This window comes from Pelobates fuscus, chromosome 4 (genome assembly GCF_036172605.1).
Source record: "Pelobates fuscus isolate aPelFus1 chromosome 4, aPelFus1.pri, whole genome shotgun sequence".
Taxonomy (NCBI): domain Eukaryota; kingdom Metazoa; phylum Chordata; class Amphibia; order Anura; family Pelobatidae; genus Pelobates; species Pelobates fuscus.
Genome location: NC_086320.1, coordinates 31,255,315 through 31,281,209, shown reverse-complemented (window position 1 = coordinate 31,281,209; position 25,895 = coordinate 31,255,315). Strand labels below are relative to the sequence as shown.

The window sequence follows — 25,895 nt, the reverse complement described above, 5'->3', positions numbered from 1 at the left end:
TGTCTGCATTGATAAGCGAGATCGGGCGATAGTTACCAACCTGTTCCGGGTTTTTACCCGGTTTCGGGATCACCGTTATCGTTGCCGCTAGGGACTCCTTGTGAAAGGATGCGCCTTCCCGGAGGCTGTTCAGTGCGTTGACCAGCTTCGGGACCAACTCCTCACCGAATTTCTTGTAATACTCCACCGGAAAGCCATCCGGGCCCGGCGCTTTACCATTCTTGGCCACCTTGAGGGCGAGTTTGACCTCTTCTTCAGTCACCGGTGCGTCGAGTGATTCAGCTTCCTCAGGGGTGAGTGTATCGGGGTTGAAGTCCCTCAGGTATTCTATGGTGTTTCTCTGTTTGCGTGCAGGTGAGTTGTCCAAGTTATAGAGGTTGGTATAGAAGACCTCAAATTCCTTTGCGATAGCCTCGGGGAATTGCGTCAGTACTCCTTGTCTGGTGCGCAGAGTGTGGACTTGGGCCCGATTTTGTGGGCCTCTTAGCATTTGGGCCAGCAGTTTACCCCCTTTGTTAGCATGCCTGTAAAAGAAAACTTTGGAGCGTTGTAACTGTCTCGTATATTTGCGTTCTAGGATGTCAGTTAGTCTTCTCCTTTGTGTGACAAGGTCTTTAAAAGTTTGATCTTGTTGAGATCTTTTATGGCTCTGCTCTAAGGCCGCTATCTGTTCGGTGAGGTCGCGTATCTGCTGTCCTTCTTCTCTTTTCTTCCGTGCTGCTATCCGAATTAGGTGGCCTCTGAGGACACTCTTGTGCGCTTCCCATATCGTCATGTCTGTCAGTTCCTCAGTCGCGTTCTCCTCAAAGAATTGACGGATGTGCCTCGCAATTTGCAGTCTCGTCGGTTCGTCTAAGAGCAAGGCATCATTTAGTCTCCACGTCCTTTTTGTCGGGCGGTATAAGGGTGACTCCATCTCCACTTTTACTGCACTGTGATCTGACCAGGGTGTAGTTTGGATAGCAGCTGACCTTAGATAGGTCAGTCCTTCCTGTTGTACGCAGATATAGTCAATTCTGGAGTATCGACGGTGCAGCGTGGAGTAGTATGTGAAGTCCCTCTCCATTGGGTGTAGTGCACGCCACGCATCCATGAGCCGAAGGTCTCTGAGGGCTTTCAGGATGGTCCTGATCGTCGAGCTTGGCACACTGCTCCGTCCCGTGGATGTGTCAGTCAGGGGGTCCAGCGGGACATTGAAGTCCCCCCCCAGGATCAGGACTCCCTCTACAAATTTGGTTAGCTTCAACAGTGTTCTGCGGATAAAGCTCGCCTGTCCCGCATTCGGAGCGTAGATGTTCGCGAGCGTGTATTTTTCCCCTGTTATCTCCCCTTTCACGAACAGGAATCTACCGTCGGCATCCGCTATCTGGTCGGAGACCGTGAATTGGAGATCGGCCGCGATCAGTATAGCTGTACCTGCCTTTCTCATGGAGGGGTGGTTGCTATAAAAGTTGTTCGGGTAGTACCTGTTCCTGAGTAGGGGATTCGCCGCCGCCCTTAGGTGGGTTTCTTGTAAGAGCGCGATGGAAATGTGTTGGCTCCTGAGGGTCCTCAAGAGATGGGATCTCTTTTCCGGGGCATTGAGTCCCCTGCAGTTCTGCGTGAGAACGGTTAAGGGTGATGGGGAGTAGGCCATCGTGGGAAGGGGGGGGTGTCGCCGGACTACCAGCTGCACAGGAAGACTGAGGAAGGAGGGGGGGGGGAGCGGTGTTCACGGGGGGGGGGGGGGGTAGCGGTCGCCTGGGGGCCCAGGAGGGGAGGGTGTGAGGCGAAGGTGTGTGTGTTGGTCCTCTAACAGAAACTACTATGCTCCCCGTGTGTTAGTATCCTAATGTGTGTTAATGAGTGAGGGTAGTTACCCCAAAGTATCCCAACGTGTGGGGTTGATACTGCCTTTGTCAGGCAGAGTCCCTCGTAACTGGGTGGGCGGCCTACGCTGTACCACTACACGGTGAGTACCGGAGCGGCAGCAAGCGCGGATCCCCCAGTAGTCCTGGTGTACTCGGGTCTAGGTCGGGTCGTGGCTCTCGCCTAGTGGCGACGGTCAGGTGTGTGTGTTCCTTATGGGTTGGGTCGGGTTCCTGTTCCGCTAAGCATGAGTCAGTACGTGTGCACATAGCGATCGGGTCAGGTGCCAATGCGTACTCTCCATTTGGGGCCTGAGTCGTCCGTCAGGTGTGTCTCGTACCAATGTGGTCCCCCTGTCCCCTGTAGTCCAGGCTCTCGGCATGATAGCTGGTAGGGTCATCTAAGCATACAGATAAAGTAGTGAGCATGTCATTCGGGAGCAGAGGGGTGGCGGGGGGGCACGGTCTACCTTCCCACAATGCAACATAGTAAGCAACAAAAATACATGAACCAAGGTACATAAACATGAATAACCCCCCCCCCCACCCAGCCCAGCCAAATGTCCCCGATCACCTGTCAGGCGAAGAATAATGCATATACATAGGGCAAATTATAACGATCAGTATTATTAACCAAATAGTTCAGCATAATCGGGATGACACTTGACACATTTGTCCCCATTGTAGTGGAGCCCCTCCCCTCCCAACATGTGCCCCCACCCAACAATGTCGTGGTTCTTGTGCAATCCATTAATAGAGCTGTCAGTGTGTGTGGCCCACCATAAATCTTCCGCTGTACTGTTGCAACGCTGAAATAGATAGGGTCCCTGAAGAACACCCCCCACTCAGCTCAGTGCCCCGTCTCCATGCGGGAATCCCCAGTCCCCCCTCCCAAAGTGTCCACATGGCAACATAATGCTCCTTAGTGTGTGTGTTTCCATCAAAAGCTATGCCCCATGGTGGGGAGGGTCCCCGGGGGGACAAGTCACTTTCACAAGTGTGAGGGTAGCAGTTGGTATACGACTCATTATGGGTGGTGGAAAGTGCTCATCCACGGCTATACAGTATGTGGTGTCTCCGTTATCTTAGCTGCAACTATGGGTGTGGTGCATGCTACCAGTAGAGGCCATACCTCGCGGTGGGCTAGGTCCCGGGGGGGACGGGTGTAAGTCTATCGCAGAAAGTTATCAGTCAGTGTGCGTCCCAAAATGGGGGTGGTGGAAAGTACTTATCTGTTTCTGTGCGGGGAATGACGTCTGGGTCCCATAATCGGGTGTGGCATCATCTCCGGACCACAGGGCAGGGGGGAGAGACACTCTGGTCAAGCTAGTCCGCCCGGCTAGTCCTCAGCATGCGGGGCCGGGTTGCGCGGCCTGTGTGCTGGGGATCTGCGTGGTGAGTCCTCTCTGCGTCTCCTAGCGGCTCTCTGAGCGACGGGACCTGGTCGCTGTTCAAGGGGTCCCAGTATCCAGTCCGCAACTTAGGTCGGTGGTAGGCCTAGTCTCCTCAGGAACACGGGGACCTCGTCTGGCCACCTCACAGGTACCCATTCATTGTCATGGCGAGCTAGCAGGCTAAAGGGGAATCCCCATTTATATGGTATATTTCTGCTTCTGAGCAATTGCGTTACAGGTCGTAGAGCTCTGCGGGCTTCTAGTGTGAGGGGTGAGAGGTCCTGGTAGAGGGCGACTTCGGCTCCTTGAAATAGCCAGGTTTGTCTGGATCTGGCTTTTGACATGATGAGATCTTTCACCCTAAATTCGTGTAGGCAGCAAATGATATCTCTGGGCGAATTGTCTGCATTGCGGGGCCGGAGCGCTCTGTGTGCCCTGTCGAATTTGAAGGTCGGCGGGGAGTCAGGGCCCAAAATCTCCTTGAATAGGGCAGTGAGAGTAGCTTCCACGTTTTCTTTGTTACGTGGTTCAGGGAGGTTACGTATCCTGATGTTAGACCTGCGGCCCCTGTTGTCCAGGTCTTCCGCCTGTCTCCTAAGGTGTAAGAGGATGGTACCTTGTCTGCTTATAGCCAGGTTGTTAGCTTCTATGCGGCCCGACATCGTTTGCTCTGCTGTTTCCAAGGCCAGTATACGGGTGCCCTGTGCTGCTAGTTCATTCCCCAGCGTTGCGACCTCGGCACGAATAGCCTCATGTAAGGTATCAGATGAGGCCTTTAGGTCCGCTTTAGTGACCATGCTGGCAGTCAGGGTAGTCAGGGCTCTTATGTCCGCCCTGATGTCTGCTAGCGAGAGGGTCTCACCCTCCGGTGGCGTGGTCGGCCCGTCGGCCATCTTGGGGCCCTGTTCAGCTTGGGACGGTCGCAACGGCGTGCGGAGGTATCCGTCCAGCGGTCCGCTCTGTGAAGCGGGCAACTGTCCCCTGGGTGTCTGTGGAGCGTCTGGGCGTTTGGTGCGCCCCATTTGGAGAGTCTGTGCTTCGGGATGTGCCCTTATTATCGCTGCGCGGGTCGGAGCTCCGAAATCAAGCGGCCGGCGCCATCAGCGTTCAAGCCACGCCCCCGGGATGGTATGATTTGACAGGTGAGGGAGATGCATTGCGTTTAAGAAAATGTAATGAGTAAGACGGAATAATTATTAATTTCTCTGGGAAACTGTCCCTTGTGCATAACGAGAACAGGCTGTCTCTGTGCTACAGAAACAGAGATGGCCTCGTACTCATGTGTATTCTTACAGGTCCCCTGGAGCATGCGATGCAGTATCACATCTTCTGTCTTACTCTAGAAATGGTGGACGAGCATGTAGTGGGAGCTGTTAGAGCTGTTTCTGCTGCTGCAGCAAGCAGAGAAAGCTCACGCCTTTTAAATCTATAGTGGCCAGTCACAGTGAAAATATTTCTAAACTTTTGGGCGTTTTAATTGAGTTTATTTGAAGAATATTTCAGGTGAGAGAACCATATTCATTACTTGCTGCACTCTGCTGAGTATTTCTACTGTATAGTAGAATTGACAGGTAAGACCGAAAGATTATCAGCTAATATCACACCTCACAAATGCTAATAATCGGCCCTGCACATGAAAAACATTTACATTTTCGAATAGATCTTATTTGGATGTTAATTTCTCCGCTAGAAAAGCTTGTTTCCATGGAGTTGCTTGCAGAAGAAGACCTTTGACAAGTAAAACTTTTCTTTTTTGTCCATTGTTTTTCTGAGTATGTTACTCTTCGCTATTTGTTATTTGTTGGATCTGTGTTCTGTTGTGGCTAATGTCAGATATAAATAAATTGGTTTCAATTAACACTGTTGTAGACATCATTTACTCTCAAGCTACTCTGTAACACTCAGTTTTGCAAGAAAATTCTTTTTCCACTTGAGGGAATAATTTTCATTTCTGCTGTAAAAAGGTTGTCAATATTTTAATTATCCGCTGTAAAACTGCTGGAGATCAGGAGTGTGAAATGAACAGTGGACAATCCAATCGAGTGGTAATTTTCTTAAAGGGACACTTCTGGCAACAACACATTTTTTTAGAGTTAGTTGCCTTAATAATTAGCGGTATTATTTTGCATGCATCTTAATCTCTGCAAAGACAGTTAAACAGCTAGTGTCCGAATTGTATTTGATCAATTCCCGTGCCCAGTTAAACATGTCCAAACATTCAGACAATTTAGACCAGAATGAGAAGCTCCTGATTGGTCAAGCATCCCAGTTGAACTAGCAGCACTGAATCCTAATAATACTAGACAGGACTGCCATCAGAAATTGTGATCCCCTTACATAGCAATAAGGCCTGGGCCCCCCCGGGGCTCGGATCAAGTTCGCCTACAGGGTCTACCCCACAAGTGCGCCTACAATGATAAGTAAAGTTGATGAAATGCGTGTTTATAGTGGATGCATTGAGTGTTTGTATATATATGTGTGTATATATATATATATATATATATATATATATATATATATATATATATATACAAACACTCAATGCATCCACTATAAACATGCACTTCATCAACTTTACTTATCATTGTAGGCGCACTTGTGGGGTAGACCCTGTAGGCGAACTTGGTCCGAGCCCCGGGGGGCCCATGCCTTATTGCTATGTAAGGGGATCACAATTTCTGATGGCAGTCCTGTCTAGTATTATAGTCCTGTCTAGTCGTGGATGCAGTATATGTGTGTTAGTATGTTTATATAGCGCCAACAAATTCCGCAGCGCTTTACAGTGGGTGGACGAACAAGCATGTAGTTGTAACCAGACAAGTTGGACACACAGGAACAGAGGGGTTGCGGGCCCTGCTCCATGAGCTTACATGCTAGAGGGAGTGGGGTGAGGTGACATAAAAGGTAAGGATAGTATTAGAATAATAACAGTTGCAAGAGAGGAATCAGTCGGGAGCTATTAACAGTTTAATTGAAATGCTTTTATGGAGAAGTGGGTTTTTAATGATTTTTTTGAAGGAGTGGAGACTGGGTGAGCATCTAACGGAGGAGGGAAGTGAGATCCACAGGAACGGCGCAGACCTTGAGAAGTCTTGAAGGCGAGCATCAGAGGTGGGAGTACGGACAGAAGGTAGACATAAGTCTTCAGCAGAGCGTAAGGGCATAGACGGGACATACTTGTGTATTAGGGAGGATAGATAGGTTGGAGCGGCATTATGAAAGCAAGAACCAAAATTTTAAATTGAGCCCTATATTTTACAGGAAGCCAATGTAGGGACTGACACAAGGGTGAGGCGTGGAAGGTGCGGGCAGACAGGAAGATGAGCCTCACGGCCGCATTCATTATGGACTGTAATGGCGCAAGTTGGGAGCACGTAAGAAGCGGATTACAGTAGTCAAGGCGAGAAAGGACAGTGGAAGGGACCAGCACCTTAGTCGCATCTGGCGTTAAGTAGGGCCGGATGCGCGCAATGTTTTTGAGATAGAAGCGACAGGATTTGGCGATAGGCTGAACATGAGGTGTGAAGGAGAGGTCAGAGTCAAAGAGAACACCTAGGCATTGAGCCTGCATGGTGGAGCTGATGGTAGCACTGTTGATTTGGAAGGAGACAGACAAAGGAGTAGCAACACTTGAGGCAGGAAAGACCAGAATTTCAGTTTTGGTCAAGTTGAGTTTAAGGAAGTGGGCAGCCATCCAGTTAGAAATAGCAGAGAGGATGGAGGACCAGGCCTGACCTGCAAGCAGAGTGGTCGCACGGTGGAAGAGCTCCCGCCAACCAAACCAATTCTAGGGGAATTACTCACAGTTCTCAAGCCTGCAATGATACCGGGGTACGCTACCCATGTTGGAGGCTCCCTGTTGACTCACCTGATACCAAACTTGAGTAAGCCCAATAATCGTGCACATGAGGTGACCTGCGGCAGACGGAGCAGGTGGGAAACGGCCACTCTCCTCGCCCACACGCCGGAGATACCGAACCACTGAATACCCGCTCCCCCCTCAGGACCAGAGGGGGTGATCCCAGTCCAGCACACCCAGGCAGCGGGGCCACGGAGAAAGTGGACAGCGGAGCCCCACAAACAGCCCTTGGCTATACAAGTCTACAAAATGGCAGACACCACATGGGACCGCAACTACCATGCAGAGGCGCAGAAACTACAAATCAAGATCGACTCCTTTTGGGCAAAAATAATTAGCAGAGAGCGGCAGACCAAAGAAACAACACACTCACCCATCGAAAAACCTGCACTCACCCACCACAGCCGCACAGGCCTCCGCAAGACAAGACCTAAAAGATGGTGCTGGAGGCAAAGACCCATACCACCTGCACATCAACAGGCAAGACAGAGCCGCGCAACGCATTCAACCCGACTGCACCTACAAGCTCTTAACAGAAACGGCGTGAAGCCGAGAATCACAAAGCGACTAAACGCAGACAAACATCCCTCATGGCTCCAAACTCTCCCGATGTCACGGAAGGGCCCAGAGCACCAGAGGGGGACTCCACTTGCCGGCAACATCAAGGCAGACCTCCACAGCAACGGGGCGGACAGGCCTGCAACCCGAATCGGCAACGCTGCACCAACTCATACCCCAGCAGGACGGCAAAGCATCCCTACTATCTTTCCCTGCGTTGGGCATAGGCTGACAGCGAACATGCCTGCTGAGACTCCAAGTGATGCTGCTCATGTCACACTGCAGCCTCCTAACAAGAGACTCACCAATAATGTACCTGATCTAAACGCACACTAATCACCTTTTAGCTCAAACATGTACACCTTACACAGCAACAACCGTTAAAGCTTCCATCAGTTAGTATTGTGCCTTGTCGTTATCAAGCGGTTCTTAAAATGTATATGTTCCAACATACATTAATATAAAATTGTGCACGTTCCATCATATACCTCTATGTTAAGATTAAGTGAAAAGCATTGAAGGAATGCCGTTGGGGAACCTTTATATGCATCTGTTATATGTGCGTGCATGCACTGCAAAATAAAGAATTAAAAAAAAAAAAAGAAATAGCAGAGAGGCAGTCAGAGACACTAGTCAAGAGGGACAGGGAGAGATCAGGAGAGGACAGGTAGATTTTAGTGTCATATGCATAGAAATGATATTGGAAGCCAAAGGAGCTAATGAGTTTACCAAGGGAGGCAGTATAGATAGAGAACAGTAGAGGACTGAGGACTAAACCTTGGTTTACGATTCTACTCCTTGCCTCCACTACAGCCTTCAGAAGACTGTAAGTGCCTTCTTAGGATTTTATGTTGGCTGTTCTGACCTAGACCCTTTAGTGGAGGTGGTGAGCAGCTCGTGGTAGACCGCAGAAATAAGTCAGGCCATTCTAAAACATTATGACAACTTACAATATGGGGGGTAGACACCAGAGCTCTCCTAACACCATAACTGCTATGGAGTTGAAGTCGCTGGACGTCCTCATGCAAAGCGTCAGTACGTCCAGCGTAGTGCCATTGAGTAAGTAAGTGCCTCTAGTGGATGTCTGGTAGATGTTTTACATTGCAGGGCTAAGAGGACACGGACATGAAATGGTCTGGTTTCCGTATCGACTCCCTTATAGTGTTACTTTAAAATCACCTACCTCCGCAAACAAATATGGGGATTCGGTTCCTCCTCTAGAATTTCAGCTCGTGTCACATTTTAACCTTTGTCGTTTAACCTTTATTGATACTGCCCTCCAGTGTGTAGCACTAGACCGTTTCATTTGGTTCTTGCCTAGAGGTATCATTCAGCAGTGCATTCCGTTATGTATAACTTGTTTCAGAGGGATTTACAGAGGAAACACAGCACTGTTATAAATCACCATGTTCTCAACATCCGTGGTATCCTTTTAAAGGCTATTTTGTTTTTCATTGCAACTTTTCAGGTCAAAGCACAATGTACAATCTTCTAGGCCGTGGATTTGAAGAGGATATTTTGATATGTCACGCTGTAAATGCCAGATTCTAGATGGAGGATTTTTCTAAGCTCTACTAACATGAAATCATTTTCTTCTGATTATCAGTCGTCAGAAAGACCTTTTACACTAGAAATGGTATCACATTCACAGGGAAGCAGTATGATGGCTTATTTCTGGTTCTACACGTGTTTTTTTGTCAACTAAAGTGCCTAGGAGGCTCCGACAAACCATTATAACCTTAACCCTAAATCACTTTAGCATTCGAGTGAAGAGTGTGTTGTCTTTTTTTATTTTATAAAAAGTGAAAATTTCAATAGAAATTGGCACTTTTATAAACTAACCTTATTACACCGCTTGGGCTTTCAATCAGACAGTCAATTCTTGCTTTGTTTAGCTCAGTGGAACTAAATTCAAGAGGCAGAAAGTGCCCAGATATCTTGCCTTGCAAAGACTTCTCATTGAGCTGCATTGGGAAGTCTGGGATTGCAACCACAGACAATCTGGGCAGGGGAAGAACATGACTTGCCACCTGTTTTTTGGTAAACCCCCATTTAGAAATACATAATTAAATGCATGCATTTTTTCATTGGTTTTATATATATATATATATATATATATATATATATATATATATATATATATATATATATATATATTAAACTCGCTGATATATATGTATATTAAAGGGACACTATAGTCACCAGAACAACTACAGCTTAATCCAGTTGTTCTCATGAAAAAAGTCAGTCCCTGCAGGTTTTTTCAGTAAATATAGTCTTTTCAGAGAAAAGGCAATGGTTACATTACAGCCTAGGGACACTGAACTTTCCTCCTAGATATGCATTGTTTCAATGCATCTCAATGAGGAGATGCTGATTGGTCAGGGCGGTGTTTGGCTTGTTCCCGGTCCGGCTCCTTGGCTGAGGTCATCAGACTTGACAATCTCAGCAAATCTAATGCTTTCCTATGGGAAAGCATTGTGGTTGGCTATGATCATCACTTCTGATGATGTCAGCCAAGGAGACAGATCAGGGGCAGAGCCGGCACCAGCAGACTGGAATAAATGCAAGATTTTACTATATTTAGGGATGCAAGGGGGGCCAAAGAGGCTAGAGATTGTTTTAACACTATAGGGTCAGAAATACAAGGAATACATGTTTGTGTTCCTAACCCTATAGTGTTCCTAACCCTATAGTGTTCCTTTCATGTTTAAGTGTCCCCGTAAAAAAAACAGAGGACATAACTGGCACTCACAGAATGTAAGCCCATGGGTGGCTGTAGTATTTCATAGCACATTCATTGTAAAACATTTAGAGACAGTTTGCAGTAAAGCACATTAAAACCATAGGCAACATTATACACCTACCATGTTTGTTCCAAGCAGATTTGGACATAGAAGCTGTTGCCCCATTTTACCAAAACTCCTCTTGTACATAACAAAATATATTATTCTTACTTTGACCTATGCAATAGTCTATGGAAAGACACTGAAAACTTAAAAAAATAGCAGCACTACTTTAAAGAGAAAATACACTGCTCATGCAATTTAAAATGTTGTCTAAAGTAAAATATTCTCCAAATGTTCAATAGCTATTAACAATGGCAAAATAATTAACCGTGTTATAAATATAATTGGGTTTATTTGCTAAACCAAAATTTGTGGAGAACAGACACGGGAATTGTACATATTAAGTAAAACGGGGGGAAAATAAATATCCATTTTAGGACTGCAATTTACATTTCTTCCAATTTCCAGTTTAGAGAGCAGACCCCATTTTATTAAAACTAATAAAACCATATCAGTATTTTAGATAATTTTTATTGCAGATGTATAGATACATGGATTTCGTGGACTATAAAAAACAATATATATATTCCACCTTGCTATAAACTGTCTCAGCCGTCACAATAGTAACTTAATTTTATGAAAAATAATGTGAGAGAACTAGCACCCTGATCTGTAAATATACACTTTTTAAAGCCGCTAAACTTTGCACCTTTCTCACTCTTCAGGCGGATGATAGCTTTGTTTATTTTAGTTTATACAGGTTCTGTTATATATGATGCTTTGCTGTGAAGGGAGATTGGCAAACCTTTCTCTGGGCTACTTAAAGCCACATTTCAGGTTAGTTTGATATAACACCACTGTGACCTTGCTCCATAGATCCGCTGCCTGCATTTATATTGGTCACTTAGCCTTTGTGGCTTCGGCAAGGCAATTCCTAATTTGAAATAAACCCAGTGACAGCTATCAGGTTATCACTCAGACTCCCATCAAACATGCTGTCGGAAGCGGACCAAAACTTTTTTTTACGAGAATATTTTAGAAATTATACACCAGATGTCTCCTAAAATAAATACTGTGTAGAATAAATACTTGCATTTCTACCCTTTACTACTAGAGAGAGAACCCTCGCCCCCAAAACGTGTAATAGAATATTTCAAGGTCCGCCTATTAAGCCGATACTCCCAAGCACCATGACTACAGCATATTTCACATCTTAATGCGGTGCTTATGGTGCTTGGAAGTTGTAAGTTATCACTAAATTGTTTCAAGTTGTTGGACTCCTAGTGGTTTACCCAGCAAATAAACTTCCCCCTTAGTTTGCAATGTACTATTTATAATCAGATATACTGGCATGCACACACTCACTCTATACAAAATTGCAGTGATGTAATCGTTGTCAGGCATGATGTAATCATCTTGGTTTATTGAAAGGCTTTGCTCTGGGGTGCTTCTCAGAGGTGAAGATTTATTAAGGAAGTAAAGGTGCTATTCTGAATCAAAATGCAAAATGTTGATAGTCTATTGGTTTCCATGGTGACTGGTCTTCATTTAGCACTTTGCCTCAGAACAGCACCTGTTTAGTGCCTTTGATTAAACTCGCTGATAGAAACACATCACACCAGATTTTGTAATGTGAAATAATTAAGATCTTTTTAATTGTTGGTCTCGTCATCATATCTGCACCTATGAGCCATCTTTTCCCCATTATTTCCTCTACACCTGGGATCACAGGGCATTAGCAGAAAATGATGGGAAATTTGAATTTGCATTCAATGCCAGTCTATTCCAACACAGTCCTGAATTCAATACAAATAAAGCAAAAAAAATAAAAATAATAATTTGTAACTTAAGATTTAACTTTTGAATAGAAAAATTTGTGTTACTCTTTTCATGCAGAACTGGTTATAAAATGTTATGATTTAGTAATTGTTATCTCTGTTGATACATTCTACAGGCAGGTACTATATCCTTTCGATAATCACCGTCATGCAAAACATTTATGCATTCAGTACATGGTCATGGTAAAAGAACAACTCAAAAATGATCCTTAACATTCACTTATCTGCTTAGCCACGGGGAAAACATTCCTTTGCGACTCTCTTCCATAGTGTATCGAATGGCTTTCCTCTTTATTGTCACCAACATTTGATACTCTGAGTTTCCAGGTCTACAGTAGCAGTGATGTCACGTCCTTATTCCAGGCAGCCCATCCTCGCTCATCGTTGGCATAGTAATTAATTACCTGGCACACTGCGCTGACACTTAAGGTACTGTGCCTGTTACAAAATAAGAATCTGAAAGACTACAGGTGGAGGGAAAACCCCCCAAATTATTTAAGATCTTATACAGCGTCCTAATGATACGACAATACTCTCTGGTTCAGGCTGAGGATTGTGAAAGGACATATGATTTTAATCCAGCGTGGGAACCCCGTCTGTTTTCTTGTCTGTGTATGTATAAAAACTGCGCAATGATTCCATAACTTTTTTCAGACAATGGAGAATATTAATTTATTTTGCATGTTATGCATAAAATATGTGACTTGGGTCTCTGTAAGTTTTTGGGTTTAATTAATACATTGGGGGAGATCAATAACATTTAGTCAACAGAAAAGTGGGGTGAATGTATACAAGGAGGGCAGTCACCGTAGAAAACAACTTTTTCCTGCTGTTTCCATGGTGACTTGTAAAGTTTGGCCCAACTTTTCTCAAGGCAACACTATTAAAGGACAATTTTAGCATTGACAAAGGGGAAAGCCAAAATGTTTGTTTCTTGTTGGGCCTGCAAATAAATTCTGTGTAGCCATTACCTTTTAACATTTTGACATCTAATTGCACGTCCTCATTTTATTTAATTAGTTTTCTTACATTTGACTACCTTGAGCAACAGGGTGCAAGGTTAGCAGCACAGAATTAACAGGGGTTTTCATTTAGAGATTTTAGGAACTGCTGAATCTTCCATTGCTACTATTTGTATTACTATCAGTCTCTTCTACTACTGAATCTTCATTGCGCTAGCCGAGGATACCTGGTACGAACGCTGTGATGCTATGATAGTGGTGTCTTAAGTCAAGTTGTGCATGATGACTTTACCAGCATCGATACTCCAATGTGACCTTGTAGAAATATAAGCTAAAATTGCAATATTTTGGCTTGCACAATGCATTATTCTAAAACATTATAATATGTGACTTTAAAGGAACACTATAGTCACCTAAATTACTTTAGCTAAATAAAGCAGTTTTAGTGTATAGATCATTCCCCTGCAATTTCACTGCTTAATTCACTGTCATTTAGGAGTTAAATCACTTTGTTTCTGTTTATGCAGCCCTAGCCACACCTCCCCTGGCTATGATTGACAGAGCCTGCATGAAAAAAAAAACTGGTTTCACTTTCAATCAGATGTAATTTACCTTAAATAATTGTATCTCAATCTCTAAATAGAACTTTAATCACATACAGGAGGCTCTTGCAGGGTCTAGCAAGCTATTAACATAGCAGGGGATAAGAAAATCTTAATTAAACAGAACTTGCAATAAAGAAAGCCTAAATAGGGCTCTCTTTACAGGAAGTGTTTATGGAAGGCTGTGCAAGTCACATGCAGGGAGGTGTGACTAGGGTTCATAAACAAAGGGATTTAACTCCTAAATGGCAGAGGATTGAGCAGTGAGGCTGCAGGGCCATGTTCTATACACCAAAACTGCTTCATTAAGCTAAAGTTGTTCAGGTGACTATAGTGCCCCTTTAAAGCATTTTATTTTGTAGTGCTAAATGTGTCTGTAGCCACTGTCATGCACACAGCTGACAAAATGAATTGACACTCTTGTAAAGGATTTCTATTAACTGTTCAGTATCTGTTTTAATGATCTGCATCGTGCCTGGTTGTGTCTTGGTGATATTTAATTTTAGACTGTTCACGGAGATTGGAAATAACACCATCGGCTGGGGACTATGTATTCTCCGGCTGGGACGCAGGTGACCGCCTCCTCGTGAGACTGATGTTCTGTTTGTTAGGAGAGATTTTCAGTTGTTTGCATGTGTTTGTAATTGTAACATGTCTATAAATATAGCTTGTATAAGGGTCAGCCTCTTAATTTTATTTATTTAATCCCATGGAATTATTTCTCCCCTGTTTATCACTGTTCTAGAAAGGAGGGTAAGTAAAACTGTTCTGTTCCCAGTCTACATAGCAGAATCCATCTGAAATATTTCCCAATTCTAAAGATGTCACATATGCATCTAAACATATTGTTTTCAAATTTAAATCTTTCTAATTATCTGTCAGTTTTAAATGTCTTAAGCAGAGAAGGCCCAGCTATTTAAAGAGACACTATAGGCATTCAGACCATTTTACCTCAATGATGTGGTCTGGGTTCCATGCCCCTGTCTGTGTAACTCTGCAACTGAAAACATTGGCGTTCTGTAGGAACGGCATTATTTACATTGCAGGATTAACATGACTTACTGACAACCACTAATAAACGCGTTAAACTCAGATAGTCAACCAGATGGTCTCATAGAGAGCGTTTGATTGGAGCGGCATAGCGTTTTACAACTCATGCACACTAGTCCTATGGGGTAAATCTACACTGATGATCTCAGGCGAAACGGCAGAGTGTGAACATGGAGACCAGCGTGGCGAGGGTTGAAAGGTAGTACCTTTCAAACCCTAAACAGTCTGGTGGGACAAACCTAATTATTCCGAATGCTATAGTGCTCCTTTAAGAACCAATCTGAACTTTGTTTAGTCGGAACCTGCAGAGAGGAATAATATTTATTTAGTTAATATCTTGCAGGAGTTGTCATTTAAATATATTCGGTTGTGTAGACTATGATGTCACTTGAAAATGAATGATTAATTGGTTGTTGGCATATTCCCCTTCTCCTCAGTGCAGTTTTTCAGATTACCATCTAGTGATTAAGTATTTAAAGGGACAGTAAGTGATCATGGAAACTGGCTTCTAGACACTTGCTTTAACCTTATATACATGAACGGTTTTCTGAAAACACCAGTTTAAACAAACTTAAAATAAGTGATATTCTGGAAAGAATTTAGAAAGTATCGAGACATTTGGTATAAGTAACCAAGTGTTTTTTGTTTTGTTTTTTAACATGTTAGCACTTGTATTGGGTTGGGGCAAAACTTTTATATGCAGGGTTATGGTACTAGTTTCAAATTCTATTAAGACCACCCACAGCAGAAGACTTAATAAGGTTCTTACATGGGGAGAACCAGTGCTTCTTCGTATAAACACAGGAGGTTGGCATTCATTGAAGCTGACTCCACAGAATCCACTTCATTCAATATCATTGCATACTCCGTGCCCCCTGCTTGATGAAAAAGGTATAGTGATGGGGGTAGATGGCTTCCTGTCATGTACAAAGGCGTCGTGAGGTATTGTGATATTGTAAACTATACGTATTTAAAGGGACACTCAAGGCACCAAAACAACTTAATCTAAAGAAGTTGTTATGGTTCTAGGAGGCCACTTGGCGCACTCTTATCTCAAGGGTTTAAACTGTTTTCTACCGATTTAACCCCAAAGTTGCCTCCAGAGGCGATGTCCGGTCCCCCCCAAGGCGGCATCAGGCTTGTAAAATTTCTGCGCTCTCAGTCAATCAGTGACTCCCAATTCACAAATCTGGTTTGGAAAAGATACGTTTCTTTCCAAAATAAATATAATTTGTTCTTAGTTTGCTTCGCTCTTTTGGATGAGGCTACATTTGATTAATTTCATATACGCTTGAGCCCCCAAAATTGCTAGCCAGATTACAATTTTAGTAAACAATTATGTTTTGTGTATAATCTTACTTTAATCTTAAAAAAATGTTTACTCTTACCAATTCATCCTCACTTTGCTTATTCATTTTATCTCAAGGATGGTATGCTGCTTCTTGTAAACATTTTACATTGTATTTTCTGCATTTGGGTCCATTTATAAGGGGCAGTTTTAGCAGAACTGATAATAATGTTATAGTCTGGTTCACACAAGGCTGTGTTATGATGTGGCTCAGTAGACCATGATGCTTTGAACAGACTACCCATTGGAATAATACAAGATGATCTACAGAGATTCATGGTTGCAATAGGAAATTAATCATCTGAATGAAATAACATGCTACCCTGAATATATTAATCTATAGTAACACATGCACGTTGAATACTGAACGTGCTAGCTATACTTTAAAACCAGATGGGATACTGTGTTATTGGGATATATGATGTCAGTTTATTTAAATGGTAGCAAATTGCCTACAGGAACAGTAACAGATAATCGGAAAAAAAAATCACAAAAACATTTTAGTAAACTATAATTAGTTCATTAAATTACATTGGTAATTTATTTAGATTGCCACAGTGTTCCAGGTATCGAAAAGCATTTAGTATATTTATGCAGATGTATTTTCTCTTTGAGGTTTCCTAGTGAATTGTAAAGGGACACTATAGGTGCCAAAAACAACTTTAGCTTGATAAAGTAGTTTTATTGTACAGATCATGCCCCTGCAGTCTCAATTCTCTGCAATTTAGGGATTAAATCACATTGTATTTGCAGCTCTAGTTACACCTCCCTGCATCTGACTTGCACAGTCTTTCTAAATACTTCCTGTAAAAAGAGATCTATTGTTTAAACTTCCTTTATTTCACCTTATGTTCCGCTCTGTTAATAGATTGCTGGACCCTGCAGGAGCCTCCTGTATGTAAATAAAGTTAAATTTAGAGCTCAGTAGATACAAACTTTGAAAGTAAGTTACACCTGATTGAAAGTGAAACCATTCTGTTTTCATGCAGCCTGTGTGAGTCACTGCCAGGGGAGGAGGTGTGACTAGAGTTGCATAAAACAACAGTGATTTAACTCCTAATGGCAGAGAATTGAGCAGGGGCATGATCTATACGCCACAACTGCTTAAAGTTGTTTTGGTAACTATGGTGTCCCTTTAACTTTTATTCAGTCCAAATAAATAATTAACGCTCATGCAGCCCTGTCTAATGCATTGATTCTGTATGCACAGGAGCATTCAGTTGGAGTTTGAGAATTTTGCTATGGTATTGCGCCAGGACTATTTATCCCCTTAGACTAATTTGGAGTAAAATAAAATGTATGGAAGTGAGCTTTGTCTCTTGTATGCTTCATGAAATCCTGAAATGGCTTTTTGTCTGTACCATGTAAAAAAGCATGTACAATGCTAAGACGATATTGTACAAATGGCTGCTATCTAAGCTTTGAAATTTATTAAAAGTGCTGCAAAACTGGAAACCTTTCTTATTGCATTATCAATAAAACAGTAACATACAGCACAGGTACTGTACAGTACAGTGATCAGACCGCAAGGAAGGGGTTAAAAACAACAAAAGTAAACAGACTGATCACATGATTAATACTGCGATCAGCACTGAAAGGGTTAAAAAAAAAAGGTGTGTCCACCCCACATGCACACTATTTAACAAAGTGGGGGAAGAGAAGGGCAGAGAACAATGTCTCAGCCAATGTTACAATTCATTGGCTGAGACATTGTAACAGAGATCGCAGTGACAGGCTGTCACCTCAATCATGTGACTCAATCATGTGACTCAATCATGTGGCTGTCACCTCAATAACTGTGTACATGAAATTTTGGTCAAAAACATTAAATGACAATAACACAAACTGCATACACAGAAAATTACAGTGGCAAACTACAGGTATAAATGGTAACAATTTTATAGTAACACATGATAATATGGTAGCAATTGAAGAATAAATGAGGTGAAGTGTCTTCCAAGATTCAGTCAGTAGCTGAGAGTGGTAGGATTTGCGGCAGGATGTTAAATGCAGAGCTTCACTGAGTTTGAGTGTGAAGTGAGGCCTGAAGAACAGAAATGGAGATTGAAATATGAAGGTATTTACAGCTATTATTGCTTAATATGCATTTTCACAGAAACACTTACTGGTAATTAACCTATCCTATGTTCGTAACAAATAAAAAGAGATTTTCATACAGGATGAAATAGGAGATCTAGCTCCCCTTACTGGGTTTTCAATCACTAGAGAGAAATCCGGTGGGTTGTGCTGCCCAGCCATGTGACATCGGGAGATCCTTGTACCTCTGATGCTTTCAGACACCTAAATAACATGATGTGAATGTTGTCACCAGGGGAGAGGAACTGTGGAAAATGGAATCTATTCTCCTTTGTGCAAATTTCATATACAGAGCTCTGTGTGTCTGTTGCTGCCTCGTCTCTTCACATAAGTCCAGAGTCCTGTTCTGAATTCTGGTCCCTGAGATAACGTCACATTTCCTGTAGGCACATGTCCATTGTGCATCTTTGTGAGATACAGGTGGGAAAAGATGAGGTGCAACACAAAGTGTGCTAGGTTATTGTATCACCACCCACTCCATCACCCGTATCGTTTAAATGAATGATGGACAGCAAAACAAGCGGTGCTAATATGTTCCATTCCACCATGCCCCGTGGGTGACATTCCGTTATCTTTTTGTAATGAGATATTAATATAAAAGAATAACGGAACAATCCCATTCAAAATTAATGAAGGTTATTTAAGGTAGAAACTCTTGGGTTGAAGAATTTCTAGTTCAGATTTTTTCCCATTTTTTTTGGCACTCTGGCTGCTGAATAATGTATTCCCATTGGCAGCAGGCTTTAATGTTTTTGATATGGAATGAGAAAGCTAGCGTCAATTGTGGTTTAGTTCCAAGACCGCCGACAAGAAAACCACTCTGATTTGAATATTCTTGTTGTTTGTTTCTTTAGTTGGCATCATTTTAAAACGCTAAGACATTTCTAGGGCACTTTAACTGCTAGAATTCATAGGAATTGACATCTTGGTAAGAAGTTATGCAGGAAATATGGCACGAAACATTAGGGGCTGAGTTAGGTTAGTTCACTTTCAATGCATTTCTTATCTGCCTTACCATGCCATCACGTAGACTGCTGAATATAACAATAAATTAAATTAAAGGAAACGTAAAATGTATGTTCATTATAGTAAGGTCACATATTATTAGTAACCAAATGTGCAGGGACGCATTATACGTTTAATTTGTCTACTCAGGCATCACGCAATTTAATCAACAACTACATGTCTGTTCGTCCACCCATTGTAAAGCGCTGCAGAATTTGATGACGCTATATAAATAATAACATAATAATAATAATCATCATCACACATTTAATCTAGAGCATATAGAGCATGCACACTGTATATTATGGAGTCATGCAGCGCATGCACAGTACGTGGTTTGATCATGCAGCAGGTACACAGTAGTTCATTCAGTCATATTCTGCATGCACAGTGTGTTGTTTAATCATATAGAAGGTGCCGGTTAGCCCTGCTTGCTGACATCTGCACGCTGGACGCCTTGTGTGAACTGGTCCTTGTGGTTGTTGGTTATGTATCCTAAATTCAGCAATTAATATGAAGATTATAACAAACAACGATAATTTATTAGTTGAATTTACCAAATTGGAGCAAGGACGGATTATTTACTCCATCGGGTACATTTGTATGACGAAAGATGGAATTGTGACCCTGGGAATCCATTACTGTACAAATATGTGTTTCTTTTTATGATCTTCGCTATATTATCAACGTGGCTAGTTGTCTGTGTCCACTTGTGCATTAATTTTAAGAGTTCTATGTGTTGTACCTTTTAATAGAACATTTAAAAATGTTATTAAAAAAGCTATGTTAAGGAAATCACTTAGATTTTATTTTTGAGACAAAATCCCAGGTTCTACCCAATAATAACCTGGAAATTAATCTGTTCAGCCCTTGAAACAGTTTACCCAGCAAGGTCATGTAAAATTGTCGCCCACTATGCCTTGAGTTCCCTCTGGCTGGTATGGATGGACAGTTGGGATATGAGCAAAACATGTTTTCTATTGTAATAGACACTGCTTTAGGCCAAACTGAAAGATAGCCTTTACCAGGGTAAGTGTGAATCTTACTCCTAATATGGTATTTAATGCCCTAAAAGTAATAAGCTTTTGGTAAAGTAATATTAAGACAGTATTAATGTAACCATGAATTCATTAACTTACGGATCACAACTCATTGATGCACAATCTGGCACTTTGGAAATGTGTTGTTGCTTTATAAATTAAAGGGACTCTATAGTCACCATATAAAAGCAAGAAAGACAGGTCCCCCAGCCTTCCTTCTTGCTTTTATATGTACTTTCATATATAAAAAATCATTTTATAATATAAAAAATCATTTTTTATATTAAAAACTTACCTCCGTTCCAGCGCCGAGCTCCCCGCTAGGCCGCGCCCCCTTTTTCGTCAAAATGACGAAATCGCGGGGCCCAATGGGACGGCTTCACGCTGCACCAATCGCGTTCTTCATAGAGCGGCATTGAATGCCGCCCTATGAAGAACCTGAGCGCTTTACCGCGCATGTGCGCGGAATGCGCGTTCGCGAGCTGAGCTGTCTGACTGACAGCTCAGCTCGCCCCTGTGCGGCGGGTGGGGGCCCTAAAATTATCAATGAGGGGGGGGACCTACTGCCCCCCCCGGCCCCCACCCCTGAGCGGCGGGTGGGGGCCCTAAACTTATCAATAAGGGGGGGGACCTACTGTCCCCCCCCCGGCCCCCACCCCTGTGCGGCGGGTGGGGGCCCTAAAATTATCAATAAGGGGGGGACCTACTGTCCCCCCCCGGCCCCCACCCCTGTGCGGCGGGTGGGGGCCCTAAAATTATCAATGAGGGGGGGGACCTACTGTCCCCCCCCCGGCCCCCACCCCTGAGCGGCGGGTGGGGGCCCTAAAATGATCAATAAGGGGGGGGACCTACTGTCCCCCCCCCCGGCCCCCACCCCTGAGCGGCGGGTGGGGGCCCTAAAATGATCAATAAGGGGGGGGACCTATTGTCCCCCCCCGGCCCCCACCCCTGTGCGGCGGGTGGGGGCCCTAAAATTATCAATAAGGGGGGGGACCTATTGTCCCCCCCGGCCCCCACCCCTGAGCGGTGGGTGGGGGCCCTAAATACAAAGGGGGGGGGGACCCTAGTTAACCCTCCCCCCCAAAAAAAAAAAAATAAATTTGATGATATATAATGTCATTATAAATTTATATCATTATAAATAAGTTTTTTATTAATAGATATTGTTTTCACATTTTAATGCCTTATATACAAAATGAATTGAGAGAGTAGGTCAACTCCTGGAATACCTGTTTCATCATCTAGAAGTCATTGTAATAATGTGAATAATATTGGTCAAAACAAAAACATATGGTTAACCAGCTTAACGGTGTGATCTTTTTCAGGTGTGTGTGGCTGCTGTGGGGCTTTACGTCCACGTTATAAACGTTTGGTGGACAATATCTTTCCTGAAGACCCTAAGGTAATTTGCTGAGAGATTATTTATTTTGTCCTTTTATGTAGCTTGAGATTTCTTAATTCTCCTAATTTCATTGTGATCATCTTAGATTTGCATTACAATTGTTAAACCCACAGTGCAGTGAAAGAGGTGACACAAAATTGTGGCTCCAAGAATTCCACTGGGCAAGAAAGAATTTAAGTTTTCACAAAATAAAGAAAAAGAAATTCAGCTTTACATTGTTAATTGTCATATCTAATGGTACAATATGTAGCTCTTACTGACTCATTTTATGACGATCAGGAAGAATACAAAACCTTCAAAGATATAATATATTGAAAAGAACAAGATTTTTGGTCTATACAAGGAAGGGTGTGAAGTAGAGGAAAGAGGGTTAAAAGCAAAGGAAACATTTACTTAGTCTATGGAAGAGCAGATTTCATATATAACCATTTGCTAGGTTTATTTGTATGCAGGTGTATACATTAAAGTGATGTCTCTGTTCATGTGCATAAAAATCCGTCAGATGCGTGACTACATATTTTGTTGTCTGGATTTTTATTTATTTTTAACGTAAATAAAATTAAGTAATGGTAAAATTCCCTGTGACCCTGGAAGCTATTCAGGTCAGACCTTTTCTCCAGAAACATAGAAATTAAATACTGTAGAACACGATTCACAGTTAAACTCAATGTTTGTATACATTATAATTAAGTCAGAGTTACGAGTACTTTCATTTATTTAAAGGTTTTCTCTCTCTTTCTCATTGATTTGCAGGATGGCCTTGTTAAGGCAGACATGGAAAAGTTGACCTTTTATGCTGTTTCTGCCCCGGAAAAACTTGACCGGATAGGAGCTTATCTTGCAGAAAGATTAAGCCGAGATGTTGTGAGGCACAGATATGGGTAAGTCATCTCGTTTTTCCAAGCAAGAAGGCATCTCGCAGTTGGCTTCCTGGTGCGGATCACTATCAAAAAATAAATACTGATTTGATTTACAATTTATGAGCCCAGTCTCTTCTTTGGAAATTAAAGAGCTAATTCCATCCAATCTTCTTGATATACGCAGTTTAGATGTTTAATCCTTAGCTGAAACAGTTTTTAATAACAATGTCTGGATCTCAATATTGCGGCATAGTAAAAACATGCAGGTATAATATTGTCTTTTATTTGGGATAACTGTATCTACAGCACAATATTTTCTCTTTCCTTTTAATTGTCTGATTTGGTCTGTGACTTTAAGGTTAGTCACTAAACTAAGAGTTATGTAAACTTTGAATTATGTAAACCGAGAATAGTAAACTTTAGATGAGTTGGCTTTTTTTTAAATCTAGTTTTGCTATTTAAGCCTACAATTGGCAATTCTCTTGCAATTCTGTTATCAGTACTGCCTAATTCCAAGTTAAGGAAACCAAGCAGTAAATTGTAGGCATTTGTAAATAGCCTTTATAAAGAGAATTATTAATGATGTCAAAGTATGAATCCATAAATAAACACAATATTATTTACAATTACAGTAACAAATTATAGAAAGATTTAATCCATCCATAGGAGACATACAGTTCCTGTTTTACAGGCCCTACATAAACTGAGTCCTTTGTCTGTGCTCTGCAATACAACATGGGCTTAGTCATTTCTATACCAATATCAGTTATCCTACCTTGATTTGATTGTGATTAAAGCAGGTCTTGTGCTTTCTGGGTTTTTGTGTGCCAATAGCTATGTAGCTCTGGTTCAGTTAGTTCTAGCTCTGGTATGTGACATGTTCATTTTTCAACTAATCAATTATTATCCTGTTTTTAGAAATGTGTTCATTGCAATGGAAGCCCTGGACCAGCTTCTTATGGCATGCCACTCCCAAAGCATTAAGCCTTTTGTTGAGAGCTTTCTTCACATGGTGGCAAAACTTTTGGAATCGGGAGAGCCAAAGCTACAAATTTATGGAACAAATTCGGTGAGTTAATGGAGCTGCAGATTTTTCTCAGGTTCTTTACACCTCAAGCAGTAAAGGAGTCTTTATATTTTATCAAGCATACCACTGCTCTGATGCCCACATGAATTATTTATCTTGTATTAATAGCACAACCCACCCTGCATGGCTTTGGACAGTTAAAGTGGAATCCTATCTGAGCAGCTGCATATTGGCCGGGCTCTGAGTGCTGAGACCACATTTATCACATCTCATCATAAGCAAGATGATACGGGATTCTTACAGCAATCGCTTGCCAGTTGGGAGTTTACAGCGGAGCTCTTACAATTGTCAAGCGCAGGCTTGGTCATAAGACAAACTAGTCCCTACTTTTTCCTATTCACTGAAATTCCAACACATTCAACATGAGTAGTTCACATTTATCAAATGCTCAGAAAAACATTGACAAATATTGCATCCTGGAAGATAATCTAGTTTTTTTTTTTTTTTAATTCTTTATTTTTCGTTTTTGGTGCATGATATTATAGTTTTACATACAGGTGTGCACGTTAGTGCCCACAATATATAACTGAGATACAATTCCTTTTGAGTTTCGCACCAATTTTGGGTCAAGCATTAACATTCAGAGATAACATCAACATATTAAACATTAAATGATACGCTGTCTAGATGAGTCAATATGTTTCGTATACCCTTGTATTTAGGGTGAAGCCTTATGTTTGGTATCAGTGCTATAACCTGCGGTTTATGGGTTTGCTGCTTATAGAGCTCTGAGTGAGCGGTAGTGTGTTGGCATGCTTATGGTGTCTATGTTGCAGAGAATCCGTGTTCAATTAACTAGTTCTTCATGTTGTGCTGAGTGGGGGGGGATCTGCCGCAGGTGGCGTGTTTGTATCGATTAAGTACCCCTGACCAAGGGGGCAGCGGGGGGGGGGTGTTGGGTTCCGGACGCCAAGTGTTTGTGTACTGATTGTGCTGAGTGTTGTGGTGTCGTAAAAGTGAACGAAAAAAATATTGATGGGTATCCAACTAAAACATAAAGTACACATTATGGTCACAGCATGGAAGGTGTGCCACTATTATGTTGGTAGTGTTCATGGTGTCGTTTCTTGTTCTTCATGGTACAGGTTGTTGTAATCCGCCTTGTCCCGGGTCAAACTGGGTAGGGCGCTCAGGGGTCCGGGTCGTCATCCGAGGACTGTTCGTGGGGTTAGACAGTCCCAGGATATCTAGGAGGGGTGACACTTCCTCCACTGAGGTTAGAACATGTGTTGTTCCTCTGTGTGTGATCTCCAAAGTTCCGTTTGCGCCCCACCTGTAGGCTATATTTGCTGAACGAAGTTGTGTGGTGAGCAGTCCATAGGTTTTGCGCCATAAGAGGGTGGCTTTAGATAGGTCTTGAAAGAATGTTAATGAGGAGTTCTCAAATGGTAGTGGAGTCTTGCCTTTCAGCCCCGCCATTATGTGTAGTTTGTCTTGTATAGTGACGCATCTAAGGATGACATCTCTGGCCGGTGGGGTTTTTAGGTGAGGGGCGCTAGGTAAGCGATATACTCCGTCAATTGAGATCTTCTTTGCGAGTGACTGTGGCAGCACGGTAGCCAGCAGGCGCCTGACATAGTGCGGCAGTTCGTCGGCAGTTATCGTCATAGGTATGCCCCGGATCTTAATATGGGAGCGGCGCTGCCGGTCTTCAATGGTTGACATTTTAATTGCCAGGTAGGTATGTTGTTGCTGTAGCTGTTTGATGGTGTCATCCATTCGGTTCATATGAGAGTGGACTTTCACTACTTCCTCCTCCGTGTTTCTCACCCTTTCTGTGACTGTATGTAGTTCATTCTTAAGGATGGCTGAGTCAGCTGCTAAAAGTTTGTGGATCTCTGTTAGGAGGATCTTAAGGTCTCGTTTGGTGGTTGGGGCTGAGTCATCTGTGGACTCCGGTGGTGGTGCCCGTGGCTCCGGTGTAGTCCCTGGGGAGTCAGGTCTGTGCAGTATATTGGTGTGTGCACTCATCTGCTGCAGTGCCTGTGTGTGCTCCTGAGGATCAGGGCCCTGGTTTGCTTGGGTTTGGGGCCTTGTATGTGGTGGCGTTATGGTGAGCTCAGAGGGGGTAAGGTCTGATGGTTTCATATGGGTCGCCTGTTCTGTCTGTCGTGTCTGAGACGGGCCAGGCAGATTGGGGCTCTGTTTAGCTGTATT

At 42.8% G+C, this 25,895-nt stretch overlaps 1 protein-coding gene across 2 annotated transcripts in view; it reads left to right on the top strand.

Moving 5' to 3' along the window:
* Positions 1 to 25,895, top strand: part of EFR3A (EFR3 homolog A) — a 151,976-nt gene that overhangs the window by 29,949 nt on the left and 96,132 nt on the right. For both annotated transcript variants that reach the window (XM_063451046.1, XM_063451045.1), the window contains exons 3-5: positions 21,715 to 21,791; positions 22,545 to 22,672; positions 23,570 to 23,720. In XM_063451046.1, the coding sequence (XP_063307116.1) occupies positions 21,715 to 21,791; positions 22,545 to 22,672; positions 23,570 to 23,720 (356 nt within the window). The remainder of the gene's footprint in view (positions 1 to 21,714; positions 21,792 to 22,544; positions 22,673 to 23,569; positions 23,721 to 25,895) is intronic.